A 25,848-nucleotide genomic window follows, 5' to 3' on the forward strand; every position below is an offset into this window, starting at 1 on the left:
GCATACTAAAGAGTGAACATATTCGACAGAGATCTGCCTGGCTTGGTATAGAGTGACACAGAGTGAAAAATAATCTAATTCAATGCACACCTTTCTTCCAATAAAGAAAGCCCAAAAATTGCCTGTGCATACAAACGAAACCAAAACCACGTTGGAATGAACTTCCCGTGTAGGATGCTTTTGCGTGTGACCAAGCTGCGTCAACCATATTTGTTCTCTTTTGAAGTGCGAGAAGTGATGTGCTGCTGTTATTCTAAACGCTCGTGTCAAAACAAAGTTATCTTGCACGGAAACGATAGCAGTGTTGCGTCCCTTTTTGCGTGTTAAAAGCCTCTGAATACAAAGAAAAGGTTTTCACAGGCCGAAAACTCGAAACTATGTGAATCTCACAAATGAGCTTGCCAACTAGCTGAAGCTACTTTGTTTATATTGGGCTGGTCTAGGTAACTGCCCTCCATATTTATTTATTTATTTATTCACAATACTGTAAGCCCTGTCGGGCTGTTACAGAGTGGGAACTACATCATAAAATGACAATTCTAATTTACCAACAAAAGATTCAACTGTGTCTACATTCTCAAAGAAATCGGCGGCAAGACAGTTCCAGTCGACAATCGTTCTGACAAGAAAAGTGTTTTTAAGTGTGTCAATTCTCGGTGTGTAGGGCATAATTACGTGTGGGTGATTGGTTCTTGATGAGACTCTTCCTGGGGGACGCAAATAGAGAGAAGGGTTTAAATTGAGTTTATTGTTGTAAAGCTGATATAAAAACTTTAGTCGAGTGATTTTCCGGCGAATGGCAAGTTGAGGAAGTTTAACCTCAGTGAGCAGGGTTGTTATTGACTGCCTCCTCTCATAAACGGAAAAAATAAATCGCACTGCTAGCCTCTGAACACGCTCCAGTTTATCTATTTGATATTGGTGATGCGGGTTCCAGATCATACTAGCATATTCTAAGGTAGGCCGAACAATAGTTTTGTACGCCTGAAGTTTAACCTCAGGAGGAGCACCTCTTAATTTACGTCTCAGTAGTCCAAGTTTCCGCTGCCCTGATCCGCAGATATTGTCAATATGCATGCAAAAAAGGCATATCCAGATGTGATCTCAAAGTTAGGAAAACTGGATAACAGAAGAAACTAAGGTCACAGGAGAATAAATTTACCATTCTCAGAAGACATACTGTTCCTGTTTGACTCCTCTTTTTTTTTTCTATCAATCTAGGGTTTGTTAAGTTTTAATTTCTTCCTCATGAACACTTAATTGGTGTTAGATTGTAGTAAAGCAAATGCTTTTTTTTTCTGACGCTCTCAATGAGCAGTTACACAAAGTGAATTGGCGTAAAATTGCACCATTTAAGAATGGGTTTTACTTAGGCTAGTAAGAATAAAAATTTGACGAGAATAATTTCAGATCGAATTCGAACAGTATGTATGTAACATACTATAAGAAAAATGGGCATATCTGTCATGATCTATCTAACCTACACAACATTTTTCAAAAATTAAAATGAGCCCTGTGCAAATGCCATTCTTTTTGGTTCGAAGGAAGTGGAAACAACTTTGAAAATAGTAGCAGGATTTAACTTTCACTAGAGTGCAAGTTATAAGCTTTAAAATATGTCACGTTTTAAAATTTAATATACTTACAGCATATAGGCTGGTATAACAAGCTTTTAAGCTTAAAAAATAATCAATGTGAACGTAATATGTTCATTTAACCTTAATATGAAACTTCGCAGCAGTGCGGATTTCCCTTGAATAGGTGTTTTCATCATATACTTAGAAATTTGGCGCAACCTCGACTCACGCAAACACTCACACAAGCACACACACTTACACCAGAGCAACACACACGACACGCAGCGTGTGTGTTGCTCTGGTGTAAGTGTGTGTGCTTGTGTGAGTGTTTGCGTGAGTCGAGGTTGCGCCAAATTTCTAAGTATATGATGTATAACCAACTAGCCCAACAACAAGTTTTATTAGGTGTTTTCATGGCCTTGCATACCTGCACCCCAGTGAAACCACCTTCACAAAAGGTTACAAACTATTATGAGCAGCACGGTCCACAGTTAAAGGGAACACTACAATGAGCGTCGTTTGTATTGCCAGCTATTTAACAGCAAGTGGATTAAGGGGGGACGCGGCCCTTGAAGACCGAAAAATCGCGAAAAAGTCGGTTTTTGAAAAACCACATTTTTGGGTTGTATGTCTCATAAACTACCTATTCTGTAATTATCAGCACCTAATTCAACCGCAAAGTGCAAAAAAATACTATTTTCGAGGCTGCCGCGGCGTCCAAAACAGGCGCAAATCCCGAAATCAAACCAAACTTCGCGCGCGCGCCATTCCGGGACCATGCGGTCGTCCCGCGCCATCTTGGTGTTGTTTTGACCGTGAATTCTTTCTCTCTCGTTCGCCGCCTTGCCAAATGGCGTCGGCAGCACAGTTGAGACGCTATTGGCGTTTTCCCGCGATGCAATGCGGAGCGCTGATTGGCTAGAGCAGCGCATTCATATCTCGCGGGAGAAAGCGTGCCCGCCATTGGCTGCTGTGCAGCAGCGGGGGCGGTCGCTCCTCTCGATGGCGCGTCCAGCGCGCTCGCTTCGTTGTTGCTCTCTGCTCCGTCCGCCTCGACAGACGTCTGCTTACGAGCCGCTCTTCGCCTTGTGCTATCTTTTCGATCATTTTCTCTAGTTTTTTTTTTTCTTTTTCAACTAGTTCTGTGCCTTTCGTCTTTGTTGTTGCAAGCGATGCCGGCAACGAAGCCGAAGTCAGTGGGGAAGTCCGGTGCGCAGAGGCGCGCTATGCGGCTTGTACGATCATCGAAATTCCGCTATTCTGCTGCGGGTGCCGACTGCGGAGACGCTTGCAGCGACGGAACTGTGTTGTCGGCTGTCGCCAGTCGAGAATCCGACACGTCGAGTGTGGCTGGAGCCGCAAATGCACCGAGTGTTTCCGAGATCGCCGGGCTCGACACGTGCTCCGAATCGATGCCATCCAGTGTGACACCGAGTGCTTCTGATATCGCTGGACCCAGCACTTCGTCTGAATTGGTGCCATCGAGCGTGACACCGAGTGCTTCTGATATCGCCGGACCCAGCACTTCGTCTGAATTGGTGCCGCCATCGAGCGTGAGTGGACCGTCGCTTCATCTGCGGACGCGTTTCCTAACGAAGAAAGAAATCGATGCGAATGCGAAACGTCGTGACGCCGTTCGCGCTGAACTCGAGTCTACGCCGGCGACGCAGAAGAAATTTCAACTGATGCAGCCGGCTCTGCACCTGCAGTAACAAGTGAGGGCGAACATTTTTCGCTCGTTCAAATGAACATCTTTAACGTCGTGCTCAGCCGCACAGTGTGCAAAGAATGTTTGAAAGGTGCTATGACTGTCCGAGAGAGCACCAAGCTTGGACTTGCAACAAAACTTGAAGTTGTGTGCGCCTCTTGTGGCACCGTCGATAAATTATGGACATCACCCCGCAAAAAGGACACGCAGGCCTTCGATGTAAATGTCCGCGCCATAATGGCTATAAAGCAAATAGGCAAGGGGCAAACAGCTTTTAATGACTTTTGGGCTGCCATGAACGTCTCTTACAGAGGTCTTCACCACAAGACGTTTCAAAAGCACTTGAAAGAGACGTTCAGGAAGCCAGAGGCCACCGCTTTGGAGAAGTTTTATGCTGATTCTGCCACAGCAGTGATCAAAACATATAAAGAAATGGACCCCAGCTTCTGCAAGGACATCACCGTAGTGTACGATGGCACATGGCATAAGCGGGGTCACACATCACACATCGGAGTGGGATCGGTAATTGACTTCTTTACAGGTCTCATCTTGGATGCTGTAGTTCTTTCAAACCACTGCCTTGGATGCCGTTCAGGAAGCCAGAGGCCACCGCTTTGGAGAAGTTTTATGCTGATTCTGCCACAGCAGTGATCAAAACATATAAAGAAATGGACCCCAGCTTCTGCAAGGACATCACCGTAGTGTACGATGGCACATGGCATAAGCGGGGTCACACATCACACATCGGAGTGGGATCGGTAATTGACTTCTTTACAGGTCTCATCTTGGATGCTGTAGTTCTTTCAAACCACTGCCTTGGATGCCAAACAGGGCCCAAACCTGGAGATGCAGCATACGAAAGCTGGCAGAAGCACCACATTTGCCAGAAAAACACAGACGAGAAATCGGGAAGCATGGAAGTGGAGGCAGGCTTGACTCTCTTTGGGCGGTCTGTATCCAAGCATGGCCTGCGGTACACCACTCTTGTGTCCGACGGAGACAGCCGTACCTTCGCTGCCCTCACAGAAGAGAATGTGTATGGGCTAGTGTCAATTGTAAAAGAAGAATGTCTGAACCATGTTCAGAAAAGGATTGGAAGTGCTCTTCGAAACATTGTGCAGAAAAGTGATAAGCCACTGAGTGGGAACGGGAAGCTGACTAAAGCCCTCATTGAAAAGCTGACAGGATATTATGGTTGGGCCCTGAGAAACAATTCAACTGACCTAACAGCCATGCAGCGTGCAGTGATGGCAACATATCACCACGTCACATCGACTGACCAGGACCCTCACCATGAACTTTGCCCAGAGGGGGCTCAATCGTGGTGCCGCCATAGAGCTGCAGAGGCAAAGCGTGAGCCACAGCCAAAACATAAACACAGCCTACCGGACTATGTCGCTGCAGCCATGCTGCCCATCTACGAAAGACTGTCACAAAAGTCGCTTCTTCAGCGCTGCCTGGGAGCGAAGACGCAAAATGCATCAGAATCATTCCACTCTATTCTGTGGTCTCTGATGCCGAAGGAACAACACTAATCCTTGATCGTGGTAGAAACAGCACTGCATGAAGCAGTGCTACGCTACAAGGCCGGCTGCTGCAAAGCAACCCAAGTGATATCGGACTCCATTGGACTTCAACCAGGTCATCTGGCCATCCAGCGAGCTCGTGAAAAAGACGCTTTACGCCTAAAAAAGAATTCTAAAAGACACCAAGAGAAGATGGAGGCCAGGCAAAAGAAGAAAAGAGTGCGCCAGGACACTTCTAGCTACTGTGCTGGAGCTTTTTGAAGAAAACACGTGTTTTGAACTTTCTCGGCCTGTTTTCTCAGAACGGATTTTTTTGCTAGTTGTGGTGCTGAGGAAAGCAAGAACTCGAAAACCGTTCATCAGATTTGTGCGCCGTTTTTTTTATTCTGTTCCTGAATGACCTTGCAAGGGCGTAACAAGCTCCTTTTTTTGAAAATTGGTGCTGTTAATTTATAATAAACAATTAATTTTTGATGAATCTGGTCATTACTGGTTACATCAAATTCAAAGTTGCGTGAAAATTTTGGGGGGGGGGGGGGGGGGAATTAAAAAAACGGCTTTGTAGCGCCCTGGGATAGCTATCAAGGAATGACCACAATGAATTTCAGCTTTCTACTATGTCCTGGGATTTCTCACGACTCTTCCTCAGGCACCCATGTGAAGCACCCAGTTAAACCTCAATAACTCTGGAACTAAGAAACACAGCTTCGTGAAACTTAGCAGTTGTGCTAGTTTTATTGTAGTGAACAAACCCTGAAAGTTTCATCCAGATATCTTAAAAAATAAAAAAGTTCGGTCTCCAGGGTAGCCTCCCCCCTTAAGTAACAATGTTCATGTACAGCCCTAGTCTCTCAAAATGAGTCATAACTGTGAATCACCAGTAGTCTCGTGCGAATCTAAGGCACTGTGCTCTTGCAGGTGAGTGAAATCTAAGCATGCCGTGCATAAAAGTGTTCCCTTTAACAGTGGACCCGTCTGTACCAATTAGTTAATTTTGAGTATTTTGAAATTTGCAATATTTTAATTTTGATTTGAAACAAATTCAAATATTCTGGGGTTGAGCTAATATAAACTAAATATATTAGCACAAATATAAAAAAATATTCTGGGGTTGTGCAAATAAACTGGGGTTGCGCTAATATTAGAATGCTTTAAATATTCATTAGAATATTTAAAGCATTCGAATATTAGCACTACCCCAGTTTTATTATATTACATCTATGATAGTTTTGCCGAGACCAAACCAATTTATCACAAAATATGGGACATCGTGAAACAGGAGGACATATAATCGATGTTGCCCTGTATATGGCACATTCAGCAATACGACGGACACTTGTTGGTACAACATTGTTGTAGACTTACAGTGTGAGCCACAAATAAGACATGAGTCTTACCTAAGTGCGTTTACATTTTTTGCACAGCACTGCACAGTGGAAGGTAATATTTCTTACATTTAAATGAGCAACCACTACTCACCTTCGATGGTGCATTTGGATGGCAGTGGGAGCTTGACAAAAATGGTCTGCATGTATGCTTTGATCTTGTCTAGGTGTTTCTCACAAAAGTGTTGCACTGCATCTCTCATGGGGTATGGCTCAAACACTGATATCCTCTGCGAGACAGGACAGAGCAATGAAGGCACACATAATCATGTTAAGCCTCACTCAAGCTTAGAAAGGATGAAGTTTAGATATGAATACTTCAAAAAAAAAAAAAAAAAAACATTTGTCATTTGAAAAATGTTGACTTTATTCACAAAAATAAATCTACTACCTTGTAAATTTGGTGCCAGAACATCAGCACTGGCAAGATGACTTGATATCGTGAACGGTAGGCTATTTGATTGCATTTGAATAGCTTTGACATTAAAAATGTTGCTCGTGCCTGCTGTGCAATCTTTAGCTCTTTTACTATACAATGTAGACCTTTTTTACATAAACACAAGCTTAAATAGATGCTGCCATAAAAAAATTGTGACAGCAATGAGATGCTGTCAAAATTCATGACTGCCAAGTAAGCTGAAATGCGCGCTCCAAGTTGGTGGTGCTACTGTTCTTTTATTCTATGCTTTTCTGAGCTGTGAATGTAGGCTTCCGAGTTTGTTTTCATGTTTTTCTTTGGGAAGCAATAATGTAGACTATCGGAGGTGTACACATCTATTTTCATCAATGCTACCTACACCATAAAAACATGTCCCTGTTCTGTGAAAAAGCTGGTTACGTATACTGCTGTTGTGTAACCACCAAATTATGACGACTAAAATTTATGACACCATATCAGATCGTTCTTAATTTTTCAGACATGATGCATATGTGACTTTACAAAGCAATAAATGTGGTACCCATGAACAGAGTTACCATTATGATATTAAAATGGAGCTTTTGTGACAGTTGATTCGCTGCTCTAGTTTAAAATAAATTATTTAATTAAAAAAATGTTTTAGTTGTCGGTTTGCACAGTGTACATGCTAGAGGTATAAACATGACTGAATTAAAGGCATCACAACAGAGTACTCACCTGTGCATTAGGTTGCACTACCTTGCGTGGCACTACTGGCACAGCTTCGTCCTCAGTAGCTGAGCTGGTGCCCCCGCCGCTGCCTTTCAAGTGCTGCTGGTTGCAGCCTGAGCTCAGTGAGCCACTGTTCGGTGCGCCGAGGCGTGAAGATGACGACGTGCCCCCTTCTGCGTAGGGTGGAGGTGTGGCAGATGACGAGGAGCAGGAGGGAGTGGGGCCCAGAGGGGGCGGGGAAGGGCTGGGCACCGCCCCCTTGGGGGAGGCGCCACCCCCTCCAGCCATGTCTGCAGGCCCCCGCCTTGCCACATTGCTGGTTATAGACACGGTCAGAACTGGGTGACGACCTACCACTGGTGATGGTTGCGCTTCTTCTATTAGTGTTGGAATGCTGGGCAAAAAGACGCACACAAGGTGAAAAATTATCAAGGGCACTTGACAAGCGAAAAAAAAAAGATCATGTGTCATGGACTGAAAAAAAAGTAAAGTGTGCTTTCATTAAGCTCGACTTACACAATGTGCAGGAAGAAAAAACACTAATTGCCTCCCAGAAAAAAATAGAGGCATGAAGAAAAACAAGGAGTAAGGAAAGAGATAAATTTATGGCACCATCTAACTTAAGCAAGACCAAGATTTCGCATAAATATGCCATTTGCAGCATGAAGAACGTGCTACTTGCTGTTGTATTTGCATAGTCAAGTGCTCACTGCATTCTAAGCATTACAGTGTCCAAGGCATTGTAGAAAAAAAAAAAACTTTTCTACATGTTACCACGTGTTCCTCACCAATATCAGTGCCCTATGAGACGGCAAAGGCAAAGGGCAGTTGATGCATGACTAACTTGATCACAGTCATAGCTATCGCTTCTCGTCTGCTGCTATGAGCAAGATAAGCTTTTCACTGAAGGCAGCACTACACCCACTCCCACTCCTAGCTCACAACTAGAGTTGTGAGCTAGGATACACAAAAATGCGTAATTCTTTCGAATATCATAAGCAACAGTTATCAACAGTGCACCCTGCACCAAAGTTGTCTGAAAAAAAAAATTAATAATAGGAGTAATCATATTGCTGTTACCTAAATTAATGTATTAATTAAAAGATGAATCAAGTTGCCCGTTATAAATTAGAAGTCTGAAAAAAGAAAAAGAAGAGCATCACAATAGCTATAAAAATCGGAACTTTCATCAATAAAATCCAATGCTCAGCCGAAGAGCTCCATGACAGTAGGGAGACTTCATGTTATAGAAAATAAGTAACCAGTTGCAATTATAATTACGTCTAATAAAATGTAATTGATTACCATGGTTAATTACAACCTAAGAAATGTAATAAATGACTTTTGTATTAATTTTTTAAAGATTTATTGCCATAAGAGAATACCACAAGTTAACTCATAGCTACAACGAAATGCTGAGGCTTGCATGGTAGAGAGAAGGCTGGAGGCGTGTCTGAAGACTAGGAGGCTTACTGTGGCTTCTGGACACAGCGCTACAGGTTAACTTCCAACATGAGTTGTTTTTGAAGTTGTCTTCCCTTATTATTCTTTGTTTCTTCATTAAGAGGAAAGCTGCTGCACTGAACATTCTCTCAATGCATGCGCTGGAGGTAAGAGTGGTATTATAACATAGGAACAACACCCTGCGCATCCGCTCATAGTTGCACAGTACGCCGATGCTAGTGCCCATGCCCACTGTGAAGTATTTCATTTTGCTGTTGGTGGCGCTCAAATAAAGTGTTGCACGTGAGGTCAAGGAAAAGGTGAAAAGTTAGGCTCTGGAAGAACGCCTGGTCTAGAACGAGGAGCCCCTACAGAGCGGTGGCACATTTATTACTGGTAATAAATTACAAAATAGTATTTAATTACCAAGAACATCACAGTTCTGAAAAAGTAGTCGATTAAAGCACAAAAAATAACTATTGTGACAAGATTACAAGAAAAGGTAATACAAGTAATAAATTACTTTAATGTGTTACGTACTACTCTGAGTGCGAGGTGCTCAAAAGCAGCAAACGGTCAATGCAGCCATTGTTGTTCATGTTAAGAGAAACGTCAGTAAACCAGCAATAAGGCGATACACTAAAACCTCGATGTAACGAAACCAGCTACAACAAATTATTGATTATACCGAAGCAAGTGAAGACTAGGTCTGTGATAGACACAGTGCTACATTTATATTGCTACATGCATGCAAATTGAGATTCTAGGGGGCGACGCGCGTGTGTGCCTGACGAGGAAGACGAAGGGTGGTCTCCGCTCGGTGTCTAGTCTACCGGTCACAACGCTGCTGCTGCTGGTTTGAAATATATTTCATCCACGACTTGTTGAAGGAGAAGGCGAGCGGGAAGTAGAACGTCGAGAAGCGGAGGTTCGGGTGCCGGAAGCAGCTTGCGCATCGCGTTCGTGAACTTCAGGTGGCACGTGAGGCGCGTGGTATGGAGGCCAAAACGAGTAGTCAGGGTATCTTGGTGTATTAGCTGCGAAGCGCCGACGACATAGACGCGCAACGTGACCTGGAATCCCGCAAAAGTAGCATATCGGCCGGTTGTCAGCAGTGCGCCAAGGATTTCCAGTGTGCTGCTGTGTAGCTGGAAACGGTGCGGTGGGAGGTCGCACAAGTTGTGGCGTATACAATGGCAGACAAGGCGGAGGCATTGCTGCGACGGCCGCGTAAGTCAGTGGCGCGGCAACAGGTGTTGATGGAGAGGCAGGCGTAGGTAATGGCAACGCCTCGGAGACCTGCTCCTGAATAGCCTGTCTGATTGTCGGTGTTAGGCGGTTCGTTGGTGCTTCGGTGGTCGGCAGATACGAGAGACACGAAAGCTGTCGTGCGACCTCTTCACGTACATATTCTTTTATCTGCTCCAGCAGGGTGCTGTCAACACTGACGGCCAGGGAAGCGAGAGAGTCGTCTGCTGTCGTTGACCTTCGAACTGATGCACGTTGCTCGCAAATCTATTCCAAGCTCTGGCACAAGGTCACAAGTTCTGATAAGGTACTTGGGCCCTTTGCCAGCAACATTTGAAAGGCATCATCGTCTATTCCTTTCAAGATATGCCTGATCTTGTCTTGTTCGGTCATCTCAGGGTTAAGGCGCCGGCATAAATTGATAACATCTTCAATGTAGCTAGTGAAGTTATCGCCCTGACTTAGTGCTCGTCCGCGTAGGCGCTGTTCAGCATGCAGCTTGCGCACTGCGGGGCGAATAAACACAGCTGCAAGGGTGGTCTTCAAAGCGGCCCAAGTGGTAAATTCAGTACGGTGGTTTGTGAACCATAGGCTGGCGACGTCTTTGAGATAAAATGGGACGTACTCCAATTTCGAGGGGTCGTTCCACTTGTTGGCGGTGCTCACCTTTTCAAACAGCTGCAACCAGTCTTCCACATCTTGGTCCTCAGTGCCGCTGAAGAAGGGGGGATCCCGTTGGCGCAGGGTGGTAGGTACGATGACCAGTTGAGATTGGGCCGTGCTCTGCAGGGGGGTGCCTTGCTCGGTCGTCTGATCAGGCATTGCTGATGCAGTGGGCAGCTTCCGGCTTCGAAGTTCCAGGTTTGCGTACCCAGCACACTTCCACCACTTTGCAAGGGAGTTTAATAGCGACGCCAGGTAGTAGGCAGGCAGCCGGTACGAACAGAAATGCTCGAGCAGTTCAGCGTCTACAGCTCGTGCACACACTCGCGCTTCGCACTCAGAGAGAGATGGTCCCACTAGTCAGTGCCTTGCGAATTCCCCACTACACTAAGATGTTACCCAAGGGAATCATTGAACCCTCTTCGAGCCCTTGGGCGTCCCCCGTTGTGCTCGTTAAAAAGAAAGATGGTTTGTGGCGCTTCTGCGTGGATTACTGCCATCTGAATAGAGTCACGAAAAAGGACGTTTACTCTTTACCCCGCATCAATGACGCTCTCGATTGTCTCCACGGCGCCCGATACTTTTCTTCAATAGACCTACGTTCCGGCTACTGGCAGATTGCTGTCGACGAAAAAGACCAGGAGGAGACTGCATTTGTAACTCCAGACGGCCTATATCAGTTCAAGGTTATGCCGTTTGGGCTAAGCAACGCCCCAGCAACGTTCGAGCGCATGATGGACTCTCTGCTACAAGGGTTCAAATGGTCAACATGTCTCTGTTATCTTGACGATGTTGTATATTCCCCAACATTTGAGACCCACCTTCAGCGTTTGCCAGCTATTTTCGACATATTCCGCAGTGCAGGCCTTCAATTAAACTCGTCGAAGTGCTACTTCGGATGCCGGCAAGTTACAGTATTGGGTCACCTTGTCGATGCATCTGGAATGCAGCTGGACCCGGAGAAAATTCGTGCAGTCACCAGTTTCCCGGTCAGTTAAAGACGTCCGGAGTTTCGTAAGACTTTGTTCCTACTTTAGAAGGTTTGTGAAAGGTTTCGCAACCATCGCTTGACCTCTCACTGAGCTTCTGAAGAAAGACGTCACGTTTACGTGGGGTATCGACCAAGCTGCTGCTTTTTCTCATCTAATCACGCTTCTGACGACTCCATCTATATTGGCTCACTTTGACCCATCCGCTCCGACAGAAGCCCGAACCGATGCTAGTGGTCACGGGATTGAAACCGTCCTAGCCCAACGCCAACGGAGACACGACCGAGTTGTCGCCTACGCTAGCCGCCTCCTGACAACTACTGAGCGCAACTATTTCATTCCAGAGCGTGAGTGTCTCGCTCTTGTTTGGGCAGTCTCAAAGTTCCGCCCATATTTATATGGCACAAATTTCTCTGTAATAACTGACCATCATGCTCTATGTTGGCTTACGTCACTGAAGGATCCTACTGGCCGGCTCGGGCGCTGGGCTCTGCGACTGCAAGAGTATACCTACACGGTGACGTACAAGTCCGAACGCCTACATCAGGACGCAGACTGTCTGTCCCGCTACCCGGTTGCTGAGTCGAGCACTATACTTGACACCGACACCGGCCCTTGCGTCCTTTCTCTTTCGCAAATGACATGCATCGGTGACGAGCAGCGCCTTGATGCGTCCTTGCGTGTTATCATTGAGCGCCTCGAATCACCATCTTCCAATCAGTCCCATCGCTCATTCGTGCTCCACGATGGTGTATTATACCGCCAAAATTTCGAGCCGGATGGACCGGCCCTGCTGCTTGTCATTCCGAAAAACCTTCGCTCGGAAGTTCTAAATGAACTTCATGACCTTCCGACTGCCAGTTACCTTGGTGTCTCACGCACTTACGACCGAATACGCCGACACTTCTTCTGGCTAGGGCTTGCACGCTCAGTCAGAAGATACGTTGCGGTTTGTGAGAAATGTCAGCGCCGCAAAACGTCATCGACACTTCCTGCCGGACGCTTTCAACCACTTGACATTCCGTCGGAACCGTTCTTCCGCGTTGGCTTGGACCTACTTGGCCCTTTCCCCTTGTCTTCCTCGGGTAACAAGTAGATAGCTGTGGCCACCAACTACGCCACGCGTTATGCCATCACACGAGCTCGTCCAACAAGCTGCGCCACAGACGTCACCGACTTCCTCTTCAAGGACGTGATTTTGCAACACAGAGCCCCTTGGCAGCTGCTTACAGACCGTGGCCGCACCTTTTTGTCGAAGGTGATAGCCCACATCTTGCAGTCCTGTCAAACGAGACACAAGCTGACTACGTCATACTATCCGCAAACCAATGGACTCACGGAGCATCTAAATCGAACTCTTACAGACATGCTCACTAAGTATGTTTCTACTAACCACACCGACTGGGATCTTGCGTTGCCGTACGTCACATTTGTCTATAATTCTTCGCGCCATGATACTGCCGGTTACTCTCCCTTTTTCCTGTTGTTTGGCCGAGAACCAACATTGCCTCTAGACACCGTCATACCGTCCCCTGCGGTACCGACCAGTGAATATGCCATGGACGCTATCACTCGGGCCGCTCACGCACGCGAAATCACCCGTACTCGCCTTCTGATCTCTCAAGAGAAGCAACGGCGTCTATATGACCAACGACACCACGACGTACAGTTTCCGCCCGGTTCTTTGGTCCTGCTCTGGTCTCCGACCCGTCAAGTTGGCTTGTCAGAAAAACTGCTTACTGTTACACAGGTTCATACCGAGTCCTTCGTGTGGTTACTCCTGTGACATATGAAATTGGTCCTGTCGCCTCATCGCCTTCATGTGCTCAACAGGCTACCGATATTGTACATGTTGCACGGTTGAAGCCCTACCACTCTCCTAGTGACGTTGACACTTAGATGCGCCGAGACGGCGCTTCTGCCGCTGGGGATTATGCTACATGCATGCAAATTGAGATTCTGGGGGCGACGCGCGTGTGTGCCTGACGAGGAAGACGAAGTGTGGTCTCCGCTCGGTGTCTAGTCTACCAGTCACGCCGCTGCTGCTGCTGGTCTGAAATATATTTCATCCACAGCCTCGTCGATATGGCATCTCTCTTCCGTAACAATATAATTACAATGAATTTTTGGATATAACGAAGTATTTTCATGCAGGTGTGAGTTTGTTACAATGAGGTTTAAGTGTTGATGGTAAGTGAAGAAATGTAAGTACACTGTAACCCTGTTTTGTAAGACCACATTTTTCGCTGTGTGTTGGCAGGGTGCGTAAGGCAGATCATAAATATTAACCCTAAGCTTAACCATGTCAATAATAATGTGCGAATGGAAGGTACCTTTCTTAATCGTTTATGTCTGTCAACGCTGGTTTTTCTCCGCCAAACTCCCACAGCGATAAATTTCTGAGCAGGCTAGCATTTATCCCCAATCAACAAGAGGGCCCCACCTCATGCTCTTGTGGGCTGAAGTGGTCGTGACGGTGACACCGCAGCTGGACACCCGGCTTGTGTGCGCGGCCGGGATTGAGCTCAGGTTATGTCGGCTGTTGAGTGCCGACAGGCTCCGGTTGACAGGAGAGTTGGAGCTGAGCTTTGACATGCTCATGTGTAGGCCACAGGGAGAGCTTAGCCGGCTGTTGCTCTGTGCATGGGGAGCTGCAGCGAAAATCATTACTATGGCTACATACAGGCATGTAAATCGTCAACACAATAAAGTTGAAAAACTGGAAATGGCTGCTATTGTATTTCTAGCAGGATATTCTTTCCAAGTTGAAACCCCCATGTCCTGCTACATGTTACACCATTTTTGTGTGTCATAAGAAACATAGGTGCTGCTCACAACACTCACAAGTTTCGAAATGCATTCGGAATGCCAAGAGGTTTGTTGTGCTTGGTCATTTATGTAAACAGCTGCATACTAGGTTTGCGTGAATATTTGACAGTACAAATCTGCTTCAATCATAATTTAAATTATAGAAAATTTCAAAGCATTCAAAATGAACGAACAAGTGTATATTAAATCACATATAACGCTCAGTAGAGATGGTTTCACTGCAGTGAAGGGGTATGCTACAGTGAAAACACTTTTTCAGAAAAGATACACAATGCCGGCAAGCCTTATTTCAAGGTGGAAGGAGCCTCCCATCGATGCATTTTTTATTAACGTTCAGAGCTTGTTATGCAACTGATATAGTATAGTACATTAAAACAATTATGGACCATCTCCCCAAGGGGAACCCTGATATGATGCGAAGCAGCAGCGGTGCGCACGGCGTTGACCCTGTGGAAACGGGCGTCGACGTGGGTGCTGGAAGAACGGTTTGAAGCGAACCTCTGTGCAGTATTTACTCGAGTGAACGTTTGAAACGTAAAGACATAAAAGGCAGGTTAAGCTTCCTGTAAGTTTCATCGCAGAAAGACTGTTCGCTCGACGTGCACTTGAACGTTGCGAGCGGTGGAGAGGGTGAAGCGAGAGAGATAACACACGGCGAGCGGCGGCAGGCTAGGGGGAGAGTAACATCAACGCGTGCACACTGCGAAGGAAGGCGTGACCTACTTGGCACCCCCCGAACACCTGCAGCCAGGGGATCGCGGTGCGAACGGAGGGACAGCATTATACAGGCTAGTCAAAGAGCTGCTTCGCATCTAAATGTAAAATGTTTTAGAGTTTACGAAAGTCATATTTTGCTACTATTCAAAGTTGTTTCTGCTTCATTCAAGCTAAAAAGAAAGGCTTTTGCATGGGCCTTGCTTCAATTTCTTTAAATATAGTATTGTGCAGGTTGGTTGGTTCATGACAAATATGACCAATTTTGTTTTACAATATGTGATATATATACTATTCGAATTTGATTCAAAATTATTCGAACCAGATCATTATTCCAATCAAATTCACTTCAAACTTATGTGTCACTATACGCACAAGCGTACTGCCTATGTAGTAGCGTTAGGCATGCACACACGCATGCACGCCCGCATGCACACACACATATATAGCTTTTGACACTGAACTATTCCAATACCTAGAGATAAAAATGTCGGTAACAAAAGGGGGTTCATATTCTTAATAAACTCATACTACATGCAGAATGTACAGCATCTGTTAAAAGCTCCCAAGCCATGCTGCCATAAGAATACATGGGATAGTCACCTGTAGGACTCCGCACTTTTTGCCTGGATGCAAGTGCACTTAGAGAAAGGCTCTTGAGCAAATCACGTAGCCTCAAGTTGCGAATAAGCCTCATAGAATGTGGCATATATATTGAACATGACAGGAAACAAAAAGTTCAAGTTCACGATTGGTGTAATGTGTATCTTTTTTTAAATTTTATTTTATGTTTGGCACTCACCTGTGTCACATTTAGCCATTTGAACTACAAAAAGTAGATTCAATCTTTGATACTGTGAGTGCAAGAAAATATATCTGTTTGTACAGTATAATTTTTATGAACAGCTGTGCTTCAGCAGCGTTTTGCAGCACAACATTGTGACTGTGTTTCACATGGCAGTGGCATGTTGCATCATTCTGAGCAGAAAACCAAACTGGAACCTGTGTTCTGGTGACCACGATGTTTAGTATTTGCAAAGACTTGAAAGGACTCTAACGTCAATATTAAGTCGTTGTTGATTGCTGAAATAGAGGTCCAGAAACCTCGTAGTGCTACTTTTGTGCGTTTTGTTTTTTTTGAAATAAACTCACATTTTTGTCGTCTGCAACACGTTAGCGCACTTCAAATCTCCCGCCTGAAAGCGGTCTGTTTCACATCACTGTTGCTGTGCCCAATGTTGCCCGCCTTTACTACACAACCACCAGCACTAGAAGAAGCAGAGCGAAAGTTCCAGGAGCCACAGCAGCAACAACGGCCGTTGAACAATTTTTCTGCCATGACCTCAGAGAGGATGGACACGTGGCCCGTTTTGTTTGGTTTAATTTAGCCCTGCTAGATGGCACCATCTATCCAGCCTAACCAGGCGAAAATGGAATTTTGAACCACTCGCGCCATTCCCCATAGTAACGCTAGGCAGTTCTTTTTTCTATAAATCAAACAGAAATGAACACGCAGCATTTTATTATGTCTTTTGATGCAAATAAGATTTTTTTTTATTGCAGCTAGTTTGATTACTGGTGATTAATTTTAGTCAGATGGTCTGACGTCATCGTGATCACTTCAAAACTATCCCACTTGTGGGGTCCGTCGTGTGGTACATTTAGCTTAATTTCTCGGTAAATAGTAGGGCACTGCTGTTGATAACACTGCCATTTTAGACTGTCATACATTGAGCTTTCACTCTGACATAAATAGTTATTTGCCTTTAAGGGGGGAGGTGGCATTGAAAAAAAGCTTTTTTGTTTGTTGACCTACAGTAATGAAATTTGACATGCATACTCATAAGTTTCCCGAATAGGGAAATATGCAGTTTCATCATTATACCTTCAGTAGTTCTCAAGTTACATAATGCTACATGGTCCAATTATATGGTCTGCTCGTGGAAAGCCTAGCGCTGTAACAAAACATGCCAGGAAGCTGCGAATGGTGTTGACCTTTACTCAAAAGAAAGTTACAGGGTATGGCACTCTCAGAATTCTTTAATAAGTTCTCTCTTTTTTTATAGATCATCAGGGCTGCCAACACACATTGTCAGAAACAGTGGCATGAAAAAATCGTCTAGAAAAAAAAAAAACAGGGCCATAAAACAGAAATTGAAGATTGCTGTACCCACAAGCAGTGTTCAGGAATTCAGGAAAAAAAAAAACAGAATCAAAATCGGTCCAGTCATTCCCTTGCTACTCTTTCCACGAGCAATGCACAATGTCTAAAACACACTTGTGAGAAAAAGCCTTTCGAAGTTTTCGACAGGCCTTTTTCGATGAACTTTCTTGTTTCTTGTTGGATATTGATGAAAATTGGCACAAGCACTAAGAATGACTTCACAGTGCTTTCATAAAAATTTTGAAGCGATACCACAAATACTTTACGAGAGACAAATTATTTCTTCATTGAACCTCGTGGAGGGGCTCAGCATAATGTCAAAAAAACATTATTGAGAAAACTGCGTGTAAAGTTTCAACTTTTCTTTATGTCTCTACGACACCTAAAAATTGTGATCTCAGGTCTGTTTTGTGATATTTGACTTCTTTTCATACTCCTTTTCAAGATTTTCAAAGAACAAGTATGGATTTTAAACCAAGTTCTTTGTATGAAGGAGTGGTGTATAGGCATGACAGAAAAGATTGTAATTGAATAAGATCATATGCTGAAATGATTACACATATTTTTTGTGCTGAAGTTGTAATTAGTGCAATTAAGTACTTGATTACAAATAATCACTGAACATTTTTTTATTTGGAGAGAGGTTTATTGCATCAGAAAAATAGATCAAACCATAACGCCCTATGCCTTCTTTCCTAACAACAAAGTTATGGGCAGAAGACAGGTGGCACAGGAATTTTTAGCAGTATAATTAATGACGCGAAACGGGCATGTAAAAATTTGTGCCTCTGATCCAAACATGCTCTTTGGCCACTGTAGCCGTGAAATGCATTATCATACAGCCGGTCGCGGAAACTCTAATCTAAGAGGCTTTCATTGCCTCGGAACATTCATAGGCATTCGTGGCGATATCAAGCACGGCTCCAAGCACGTCTAAATCGCATCACAAAAGCTTATTGACAGCACCCCATATGACCGTGGGGTGCGTGGCTGCATATACAGTGCAGCTGGCGCGTAATGCACTTGCTGGCGGCGTTAGGTGACGATGCACGAAATGTGTAACTACGATGACAAAAAATCGGCGTGCACTGCGCTTGGCATCTCATTTTCGAGTGATGACGCGCGAAACTGCTAGCCGCTGTTCCGAGCAATCCTTGGCAGTGAAGGGGGGGGGGGGGGGGGTGACGAGCAAGCTTGACTGTGTTGTCCGCTGCCGATGGCTAAAATGCCCGTACGTGGTTTAGAGGAGCTAGCGAGTGATGTGCTTCATTCCTTGCAAAGAAGCACGTCGCCAAGAGTGCGCTTGCACGTCGTTCCTGCCCGCAGTCTCGCTGTCAGCGGAGTTAGGGCTAAAACGGACTCCGATGACGCGCCGCGCTCGTAGACCGCGCGCCCGCTCGTAGTAATCTGATCGTGCATCCGGTGCGGCCACTCGTACTAATCAGTTCGTGCCGCCGCTTACAGCTTCGTTGCTTGCGAAGAAGCCCGTCGCCACGAGTGCACTAGCGCGTCGTTCCTGCCCGCAGTCGCGCTGTAAGCGGAGTTAGGGCTAAAGACAACTCTGATGACGCGCCGCGCTCGTAGATCGCGCGCCCGCTCGTAGTAACCTGATCGCGCATCTGTTTACTGCTCGTAACTAAAGCGTAATTATATCTTAAGTGATAATCAAGCCGTGAGCACGTCACGAAGTAGCAATTTTCGAGAGCCATGACCTCGCGACGCACAAGCAGCAGACGACGATCTCCCGGAGCGAGCATCGGGCCAATGGCGAGGCGAGCTGAGGCAACATGGCGACCACAGCCAATCAAGGGCCTCGAAACGACTTTCAAACATTTGCTTTTTGTGCGCTTGTTGTTAAAGGGAGGAGCCATCTGGGGCGGGAAAGTTAAACACCGAGAAATGCTCTTTCTGATGAGCCCAAGAAGCCGGCTCCCGGCCCAAGCATCGCGAAGCTATAATTTTTTTAAACTCGCTGTTTTCTCGCCATTTCCAGAAAAAGTTTTGCTACCTAGGTAGGTGAAAAGAATTTTCCGAAGCACTTCTGCGCGGTTTTCAGTGTAGATATTTTAGAACCAGATACAAAAAGGGTTCCAGAAACTGAAAACTTGAGTTTCAAAAAATCAATTTTTTTGCCATTTTTCGCGATCGCAAAGCCGCGTCCCCCCTTAATGTCTCTTTAAATGAGCAAAACAATGCCAGGGATTTGTGGACAGAATATCCTAAACCACTATAAATTGCCCAAAATTTAATAAAAGCTGCATGCTTAATAATAAACTGCATGCTTAGTGCTAGGTTTAACAGATGTGCCACAAGAGATTGAAGTTGTAATATACAAGCAATGATGAAACCCCGAAATGATGCCTCTAGAAACATATGGTTCTTCAGAAGCCTGCCTGCTTAAAAAATACAAGCTGTGAGGAAAAAGAGCCCTCACCATTGTGCATGTGGTTTGCCGAGGGCAAGCGGGTCATACTCCGGTGGGACAGCTGACCCGAACCCAGGTGGCCCAGGGAACGGGCGCTGGCCTCCCGTGACGAAGAGGCCAGCATGCCAGGGGCCTTCGGAGCCTGACTAGAAGCCGCACTGCCCACTGGGGTACGCCCTGCCGGTCCTGCTGGCATGGTGGCACCCCGGCTCGATGAAAGGTCATGCCTGCTACCACCAACTTTGACGATGGTGACGCCTCCTGTTCGGTTTACGACTTGCGCCCTGAAAAGTGTGACACCACGCACACCACTCATGTCAGCAAAAATACTTCTTTCAGCGAAGTCCACCAGAAGAATGCACTAGCTTGTTAATTACACCTCAGCTCTTACTCTAGTTTTCTTATCGCCTACATGTACAGGCTCAGTAAAACACAGAACACAACTGGCACTTCAACTCACTGTTTCCTAAGTTACGTGCAAACAAATTTCCCTTTGTTAATTTGTACTTTATTCATCAAGTGCAAGTGACCTCACACGCCACAGCAGCTGCTACCACAAAAATTCTCAATGCAAAAAGAAATACAGTACTGTGTATTGTGGGGTCTCGAAACGGAGAGCACCACGCTCTTGGAGTGAACGGACACAGTAGGCACGATTGGAATGAACCAAAGAAGACACATTTATTTAACTACTTTCAGAATGACGATATCGTCAGCTGAATTAAGATACATTAATTGTGGTCAACACGCTAAAACAACGTTACACAATATTGCCATTCACTCAGCAACATAACATACACAAGGCGGCGAACGCTTGACTCACCACGAGGGCCCGAGAGCTACGACCCACGGCGCCGTTCTCATGGGCCCACCGTGAAAAACAATTGTTCGCGCCAACCACCACCCGCCAACGAGACCCGCTCATCTCTGCCACCACCAAGGCTTGCTGCCAGACGTCACCGCCGGCGCTGTCGTTCTAACAACCATGATGATGATGATGGTAGTGGTGATGAACGCTCGCGAGCACAACGCCACCTAGCGCTCGGTAATAGTGAACCCGAAATGCGACCTATGCGAGAAACACGTGCGCCACGAGGTGCAAACAACTTTACAGGGGTGATAGCAATGCCCACAGTATATACTATATTTACACGATTGTAGGTCGACCAACTTTGTCTTAATTTGAAGTCCGAAGTTGGGAGGTCGACCTAGAATAGAAAACTAGTTTCAGCCTTTACTCCTGTCTGTGAAGGTATTGTTTGCAAGTTTTTACAGTAATTAGTAGCTTTGCATCTAATAATGCCAAAATTATATCGTAAATACTCTAACGCATCATATAATTATTGCTAGCAGTGTTAATTCAAAATCATATTGCGTCAGTTCGAAATGACCGCCGAAATACCATAAGAAACTAGCACCCCACAGCGGAGCAGTGACTGAGACTACGTGCACTTAAACTTTGGTGACCCTGAAGCGCGCTGTTCTGGTGGTGAAGAATGAAACAATGTCGGTGCTTCGAGCGTGTCCCTCCCAGAAAAAAGAAAACCATTCATGGCGTAAGCAGCCTAAACCATCTTGAGAGCAGCTGGACAACGGAGCGAGAAAGATGACGAAAAATAGTCCTTGCCAGATGCCGCTCAGGGTATTGTATGCGCCGCGCAAATGTTCTTGACCTCTCCAATGCCGCAAAGAGAGAGCCCGTCTACGTGAAACCACAGAAAATGTCAACTATATCTGAATAGTCAGATAAGCACGCATGCTTACTTAAAAACCAAATTAATATATGTTCTATGCAATGCTTGCCACTAATAATTGGTCAAAGGTGGCCCCGCATGCAGGACTATCGGACAACACAAGCATCTCGAGTTTCCAAATTTGGTGTCAGGGGTACTTTAAGCCTTTCTAAGAATGATCTCCGTGTATTTGCACAAAGCTAGCTTTTCTAGAGAAGTACAGCTTTAAAGCACTGCCGTGAAGCCACCTTGGCACACACATTGGCTTTACAGTGCAGTGATGTTCAGTGCAGAAAATTTTCCCTTTTTTGGGGAATTTTCGCCTGTCATTTTGAGCCAAAGAGAAAAAGAGAATCTTTATGATATTGCAGGGAATTTAAGTAATGCCTAAGTTCTCCCATGACGACCGATAATTAACGGTCACAGTGTGCCTTCATCTGCTGTAATCTGTTCTGCCGCATGCACCACGCAAGCATGCATGGCCTTTGAGATTTGTTTGATATTTACACAGAGGGATTTCTAGTTCTTCATTGGTGTTAGACTTGAAGCCCACAATGCGCAGTGGACTAACAGTATATAAATTAATAAAGCCATGCTTTTGTTGTGCAGCAGTGGAGGGGCTAGTCATGATTTCAAAAATCGCCAGTACTTGAGACACGTGAAATTATAGTGTGTGTGTGCGTGGATGAGGGCGAAAATTAGTACTGTTGTGCAGGAAATTTCGCTGGGAATTTCGTCAACATTTTCAGGGAAAAATCTCCGAAATAGAGAATTTTCATGTCTCTAAATGGGAATTCTTCAGCGTAGTGCGGAACATCACTGTAACAGTGTGGCAAAAAATTTTTTTTTTCTTTTAATAAAATGTGCTCCTTCTTCCCCTACCCCCCTTTCTCCGAAGCGCGATTCTAGGGGAGTCAGCCTACATTCGAGTCGACTTACAATCGTGTAAATACGGCATGCATAACTGGTTCTCAAATTATTCACTGTGTGCTGCTTTCATGATGGTATGAAAAAGGAATGAAGAAATGAACGGCAGCCACAGAATACTTTTCAGTTGAATAACTTTAAAAACTTCCACAGCTAAATAATCAGGAAATCACCAATAAACAGAAGCACATTTACTTCATCTGACCTTGTTGCTTTGTGGAGTGGAGATAAAATCTAAATTGATTTTACTCTTTTGTTCAGTGACCCTCTTAAGAGTGTACAATTGGACGTGGTCTCTCCTGTAAGATTTATGCAAAAACAATATCTGGGATTTTATGAGTCAAAACGATATGATTATGAAGCATGCCGTAGTAGAGGGCTCCGGAACTTCGTACCATCTAGTGTTCTTTCACGTGCACAGAGAACGCACAGAGCATAGACCTCAAGCATTTCACCTCTACCAAAATGCAACTGCTGTGGCCTGGATTGAACATGCGGCCTTAGAGTCAGCAGCCAAGCACTGTAAATACTCCACCTCCGTGGCAGGCTTAGATCCATGCAGGTGGAGCATTCATACAGTCTTGATTTTACTAATGCTAATTAATTAAATGCTAATAGGACATTCAGTACAATACCAGTAGAGATTTAATAAATTTATGTAGAAGACAACCTGTGGGCTGCTGTGGCTGCATCTGCCTTTAGCTGGTGTAGATAAAAGCGGATTGTGGATGATGCCACAGGCTCAGGTAGCTGACTGCAAATCTGAAAAGAGCAGAAGAGACACTTAGCTTGGCAACACAATTCAGCTATTACTAGACTACTGAATTATTAGTCGAACCCCTTTATAAGAGGCACTCATGTAAGAGACAAACTGGTATTAAAGAAACCAGTATGCCTGGATTGAAATAGGGGTTGATCAGAACAGAAACACGGTACCTTGCTTATAAGATACCCCTCATGGAAGTGGCAAGAAATGCTCCCCGGTGGGTATCTCTTATAAATGGGTTCAACTGTACAAGGCACAAAACTATACGAGGACAACAGGTCAATGCGGACACTGCTGAATTGCTGAACTTACATTATCTATCTATAGACACAACACACACCTTGTGCACCTGTGTATCTCAATTTCCACACATTTGTTTCGACTTTGAGCACTAAAGCAGCCACACACAACTGTCCAACCAGTAGTACTTAAAGGCCCCTTGGACAATAGATCATTTGAACCTAAAATATCTGCAGAGTGCTTGGTCATCACCTCCAAGGCCAGGTGGCACCCGAACCTGGGGGTTCTGTTCTGGTATTTTCCCCATAGGAGAAACCTGGAGGCTTACAATGAGGGTTCAGCTTAAATTGATGACAACACAGTGAGCGATGGAAAGAAAAATGATAGGTGTAACCTTAAAAGACAAGAAGCGAGCAGAATGGGTCAGGGAACAAACTGGGGATAAGGATATCATAGTTGAAATCAAGAAGAAGAAATGGCCAATGGCCAGGCACACAGCACGTAGGCAGGATAACTGCTGGTCATTAAGGCTAAATGACTAGATTCCCAGAGAAGGAAAATGCAAGGGAAGACAGAAAGTTAGGTGGGCCGATGAGATTAAAAAGTTCGCAGGTATAACGTGGCAGCAGAAAACACAAGACTGGGTTGATTGGCGGATCACGGGAGAGGCCTTTGTCCTGCAGTGGGCATAGTCAGGCTGATGATGATGATGATAACTTTCCCCATATCTCACAATCACTAGGGCCCACCTCAGCTGCTATTTGAAAAACCTGTGCGCTGTTAAAAAAAAAAAAAAAAAACCTATACCAGCCTTGCTGGGTGCCAAGGTTGCTTTGATAATTACCGTATTTTCTCACATAATGAATGCACTCGTATAATAATTGCACCCTTCACTTTAGTCAACAAAATTTGCATCTTTTTTTTTTTCTCTCGCATAATAAATGCACCCCCTACAATGAATTCCTACTAACCGTGCCACTAACCGACACCTGGCGTCTCCCTGCACGTAGAATCTCTTCCGTTTTTTGTTATTATGCTAACTTTTACTTGGTGACCTCAGCTCATTCTCTCTCCCATTCGCCCTCTACCACAGCTGTATTGTTTTTCTTTCTATATGTGCGCGGCACATACCCTGCATTTCTTAATTATCTGTGTGCCACACCGGGGTTCACGAATAGTGCGAGTGTGAGACATCGCAGCTGACAAGCACACAGTCAGCGAAGGTCACAAAACTGCCCGCACCAACCGATGGTTACTTCCTGCAAATACGAAACTTTGAGGCACAACCATATGCGCTCGATCTTTGAGCGACGATGACAGGATTTGCTGTAACCATAGCTGTCGCGAAGTGTCATTCGTCGCGGCAGCGTGGCAGGTTTATAGATAACTAGAAAAAATCAGTAGTCGCCCAGATAAGATTTCTGCAACATGGCAGCACCCGGTAGCACCCCAGATTCTCGCTTCAATTGCAATTTTCTCTTCATACTTGTTATCCGCTCATACTTCAAGGAACGCTAGATAAAGGCTACCTTTTCTACAGCAACGGCTCGTGCACAGCGAAGCGGCTGCATATTTTGTCGCTAATCTTGCTATCGACGGTCTGGTTTGATCCTTCGGTGGTACAGGTCGCTGCAATGTTGGTTACTTGCTACAATGTCAATGAAGGCGGCGTGTTTGCCATGCGTGGTTACCACAAAGTTGGCAAAGTGCCTCGTAGTGCACGCTTCTGGGTGCCCCTCGAGGTTATAGCAGATGCCACTGCTGCGGTTAAATGATTGCAAAAAAAGAAAGCCGCTACATGCTTTCATGGAGTGTGTGGGGAGTGCAGGAACAGCTTGCAGAAGATAGCGCCTTCATCCGCCAAAGATGAGTGAAGTGCAACAAAGAAGCTGTTTTCAAACAGTGTACGCGTATGTTAATTGCAAAAGGCTAAGGGACCCCACTTGCTTTTGCATTACGACATTTGTTGCTTATCTTGAAAAAGTCTTCATAACATTTCCCCCACATAATAAACGCACCCTAAACATCGCTTTGATTTTTCAAGAAAAAAAAGTGCGTTCATTATGTGAGTAAATGCAGTATAGGTTGCAGATGTGCAAATAATTTAGCCAAAGAAAAGAAGCATTGCCATGGTGTATTTTAAAAGGAACTGACAACCAATTTTTACAGCACCTGTTTACTTTAGTGCAGCAGAAAGCTTGCTGATCGGGGTGCTTAATCACAAAGTGGGAATGAGGAAAAAGCTGTCAAAAATCTTTCATCATAATTTCTTTATCTGCAGTGCTGAAAAAGTCCCAGACGTAACACATGCGGAAAACAGTGGTAGGTGTACATGACGGCAGTTAATGCTCACGCACTGTGATTTGCTGTGCATTCGTACAT

General features: G+C 45.0%; 1 protein-coding gene across 1 annotated transcript in view; it reads right to left on the reverse strand.

Annotated features, from left to right (window-relative positions):
- melt (ventricular zone expressed PH domain-containing protein melted) overlaps window positions 1–25,848 on the reverse strand; it is a 68,834-nt gene that overhangs the window by 24,985 nt on the left and 18,001 nt on the right. The window contains exons 8-12 of the mRNA XM_037433428.2: window positions 23,131–23,222; window positions 19,810–20,084; window positions 14,112–14,319; window positions 7,332–7,719; window positions 6,291–6,426 (exon numbers count right to left, since the gene is read on the reverse strand). Of these exons, the coding sequence (XP_037289325.2) occupies window positions 6,291–6,426; window positions 7,332–7,719; window positions 14,112–14,319; window positions 19,810–20,084; window positions 23,131–23,222 (1,099 nt within the window). The remainder of the gene's footprint in view (window positions 1–6,290; window positions 6,427–7,331; window positions 7,720–14,111; window positions 14,320–19,809; window positions 20,085–23,130; window positions 23,223–25,848) is intronic.

This window comes from Rhipicephalus microplus, chromosome 3 (genome assembly GCF_043290135.1).
Source record: "Rhipicephalus microplus isolate Deutch F79 chromosome 3, USDA_Rmic, whole genome shotgun sequence".
NCBI lineage: Eukaryota > Metazoa > Arthropoda > Arachnida > Ixodida > Ixodidae > Rhipicephalus > Rhipicephalus microplus.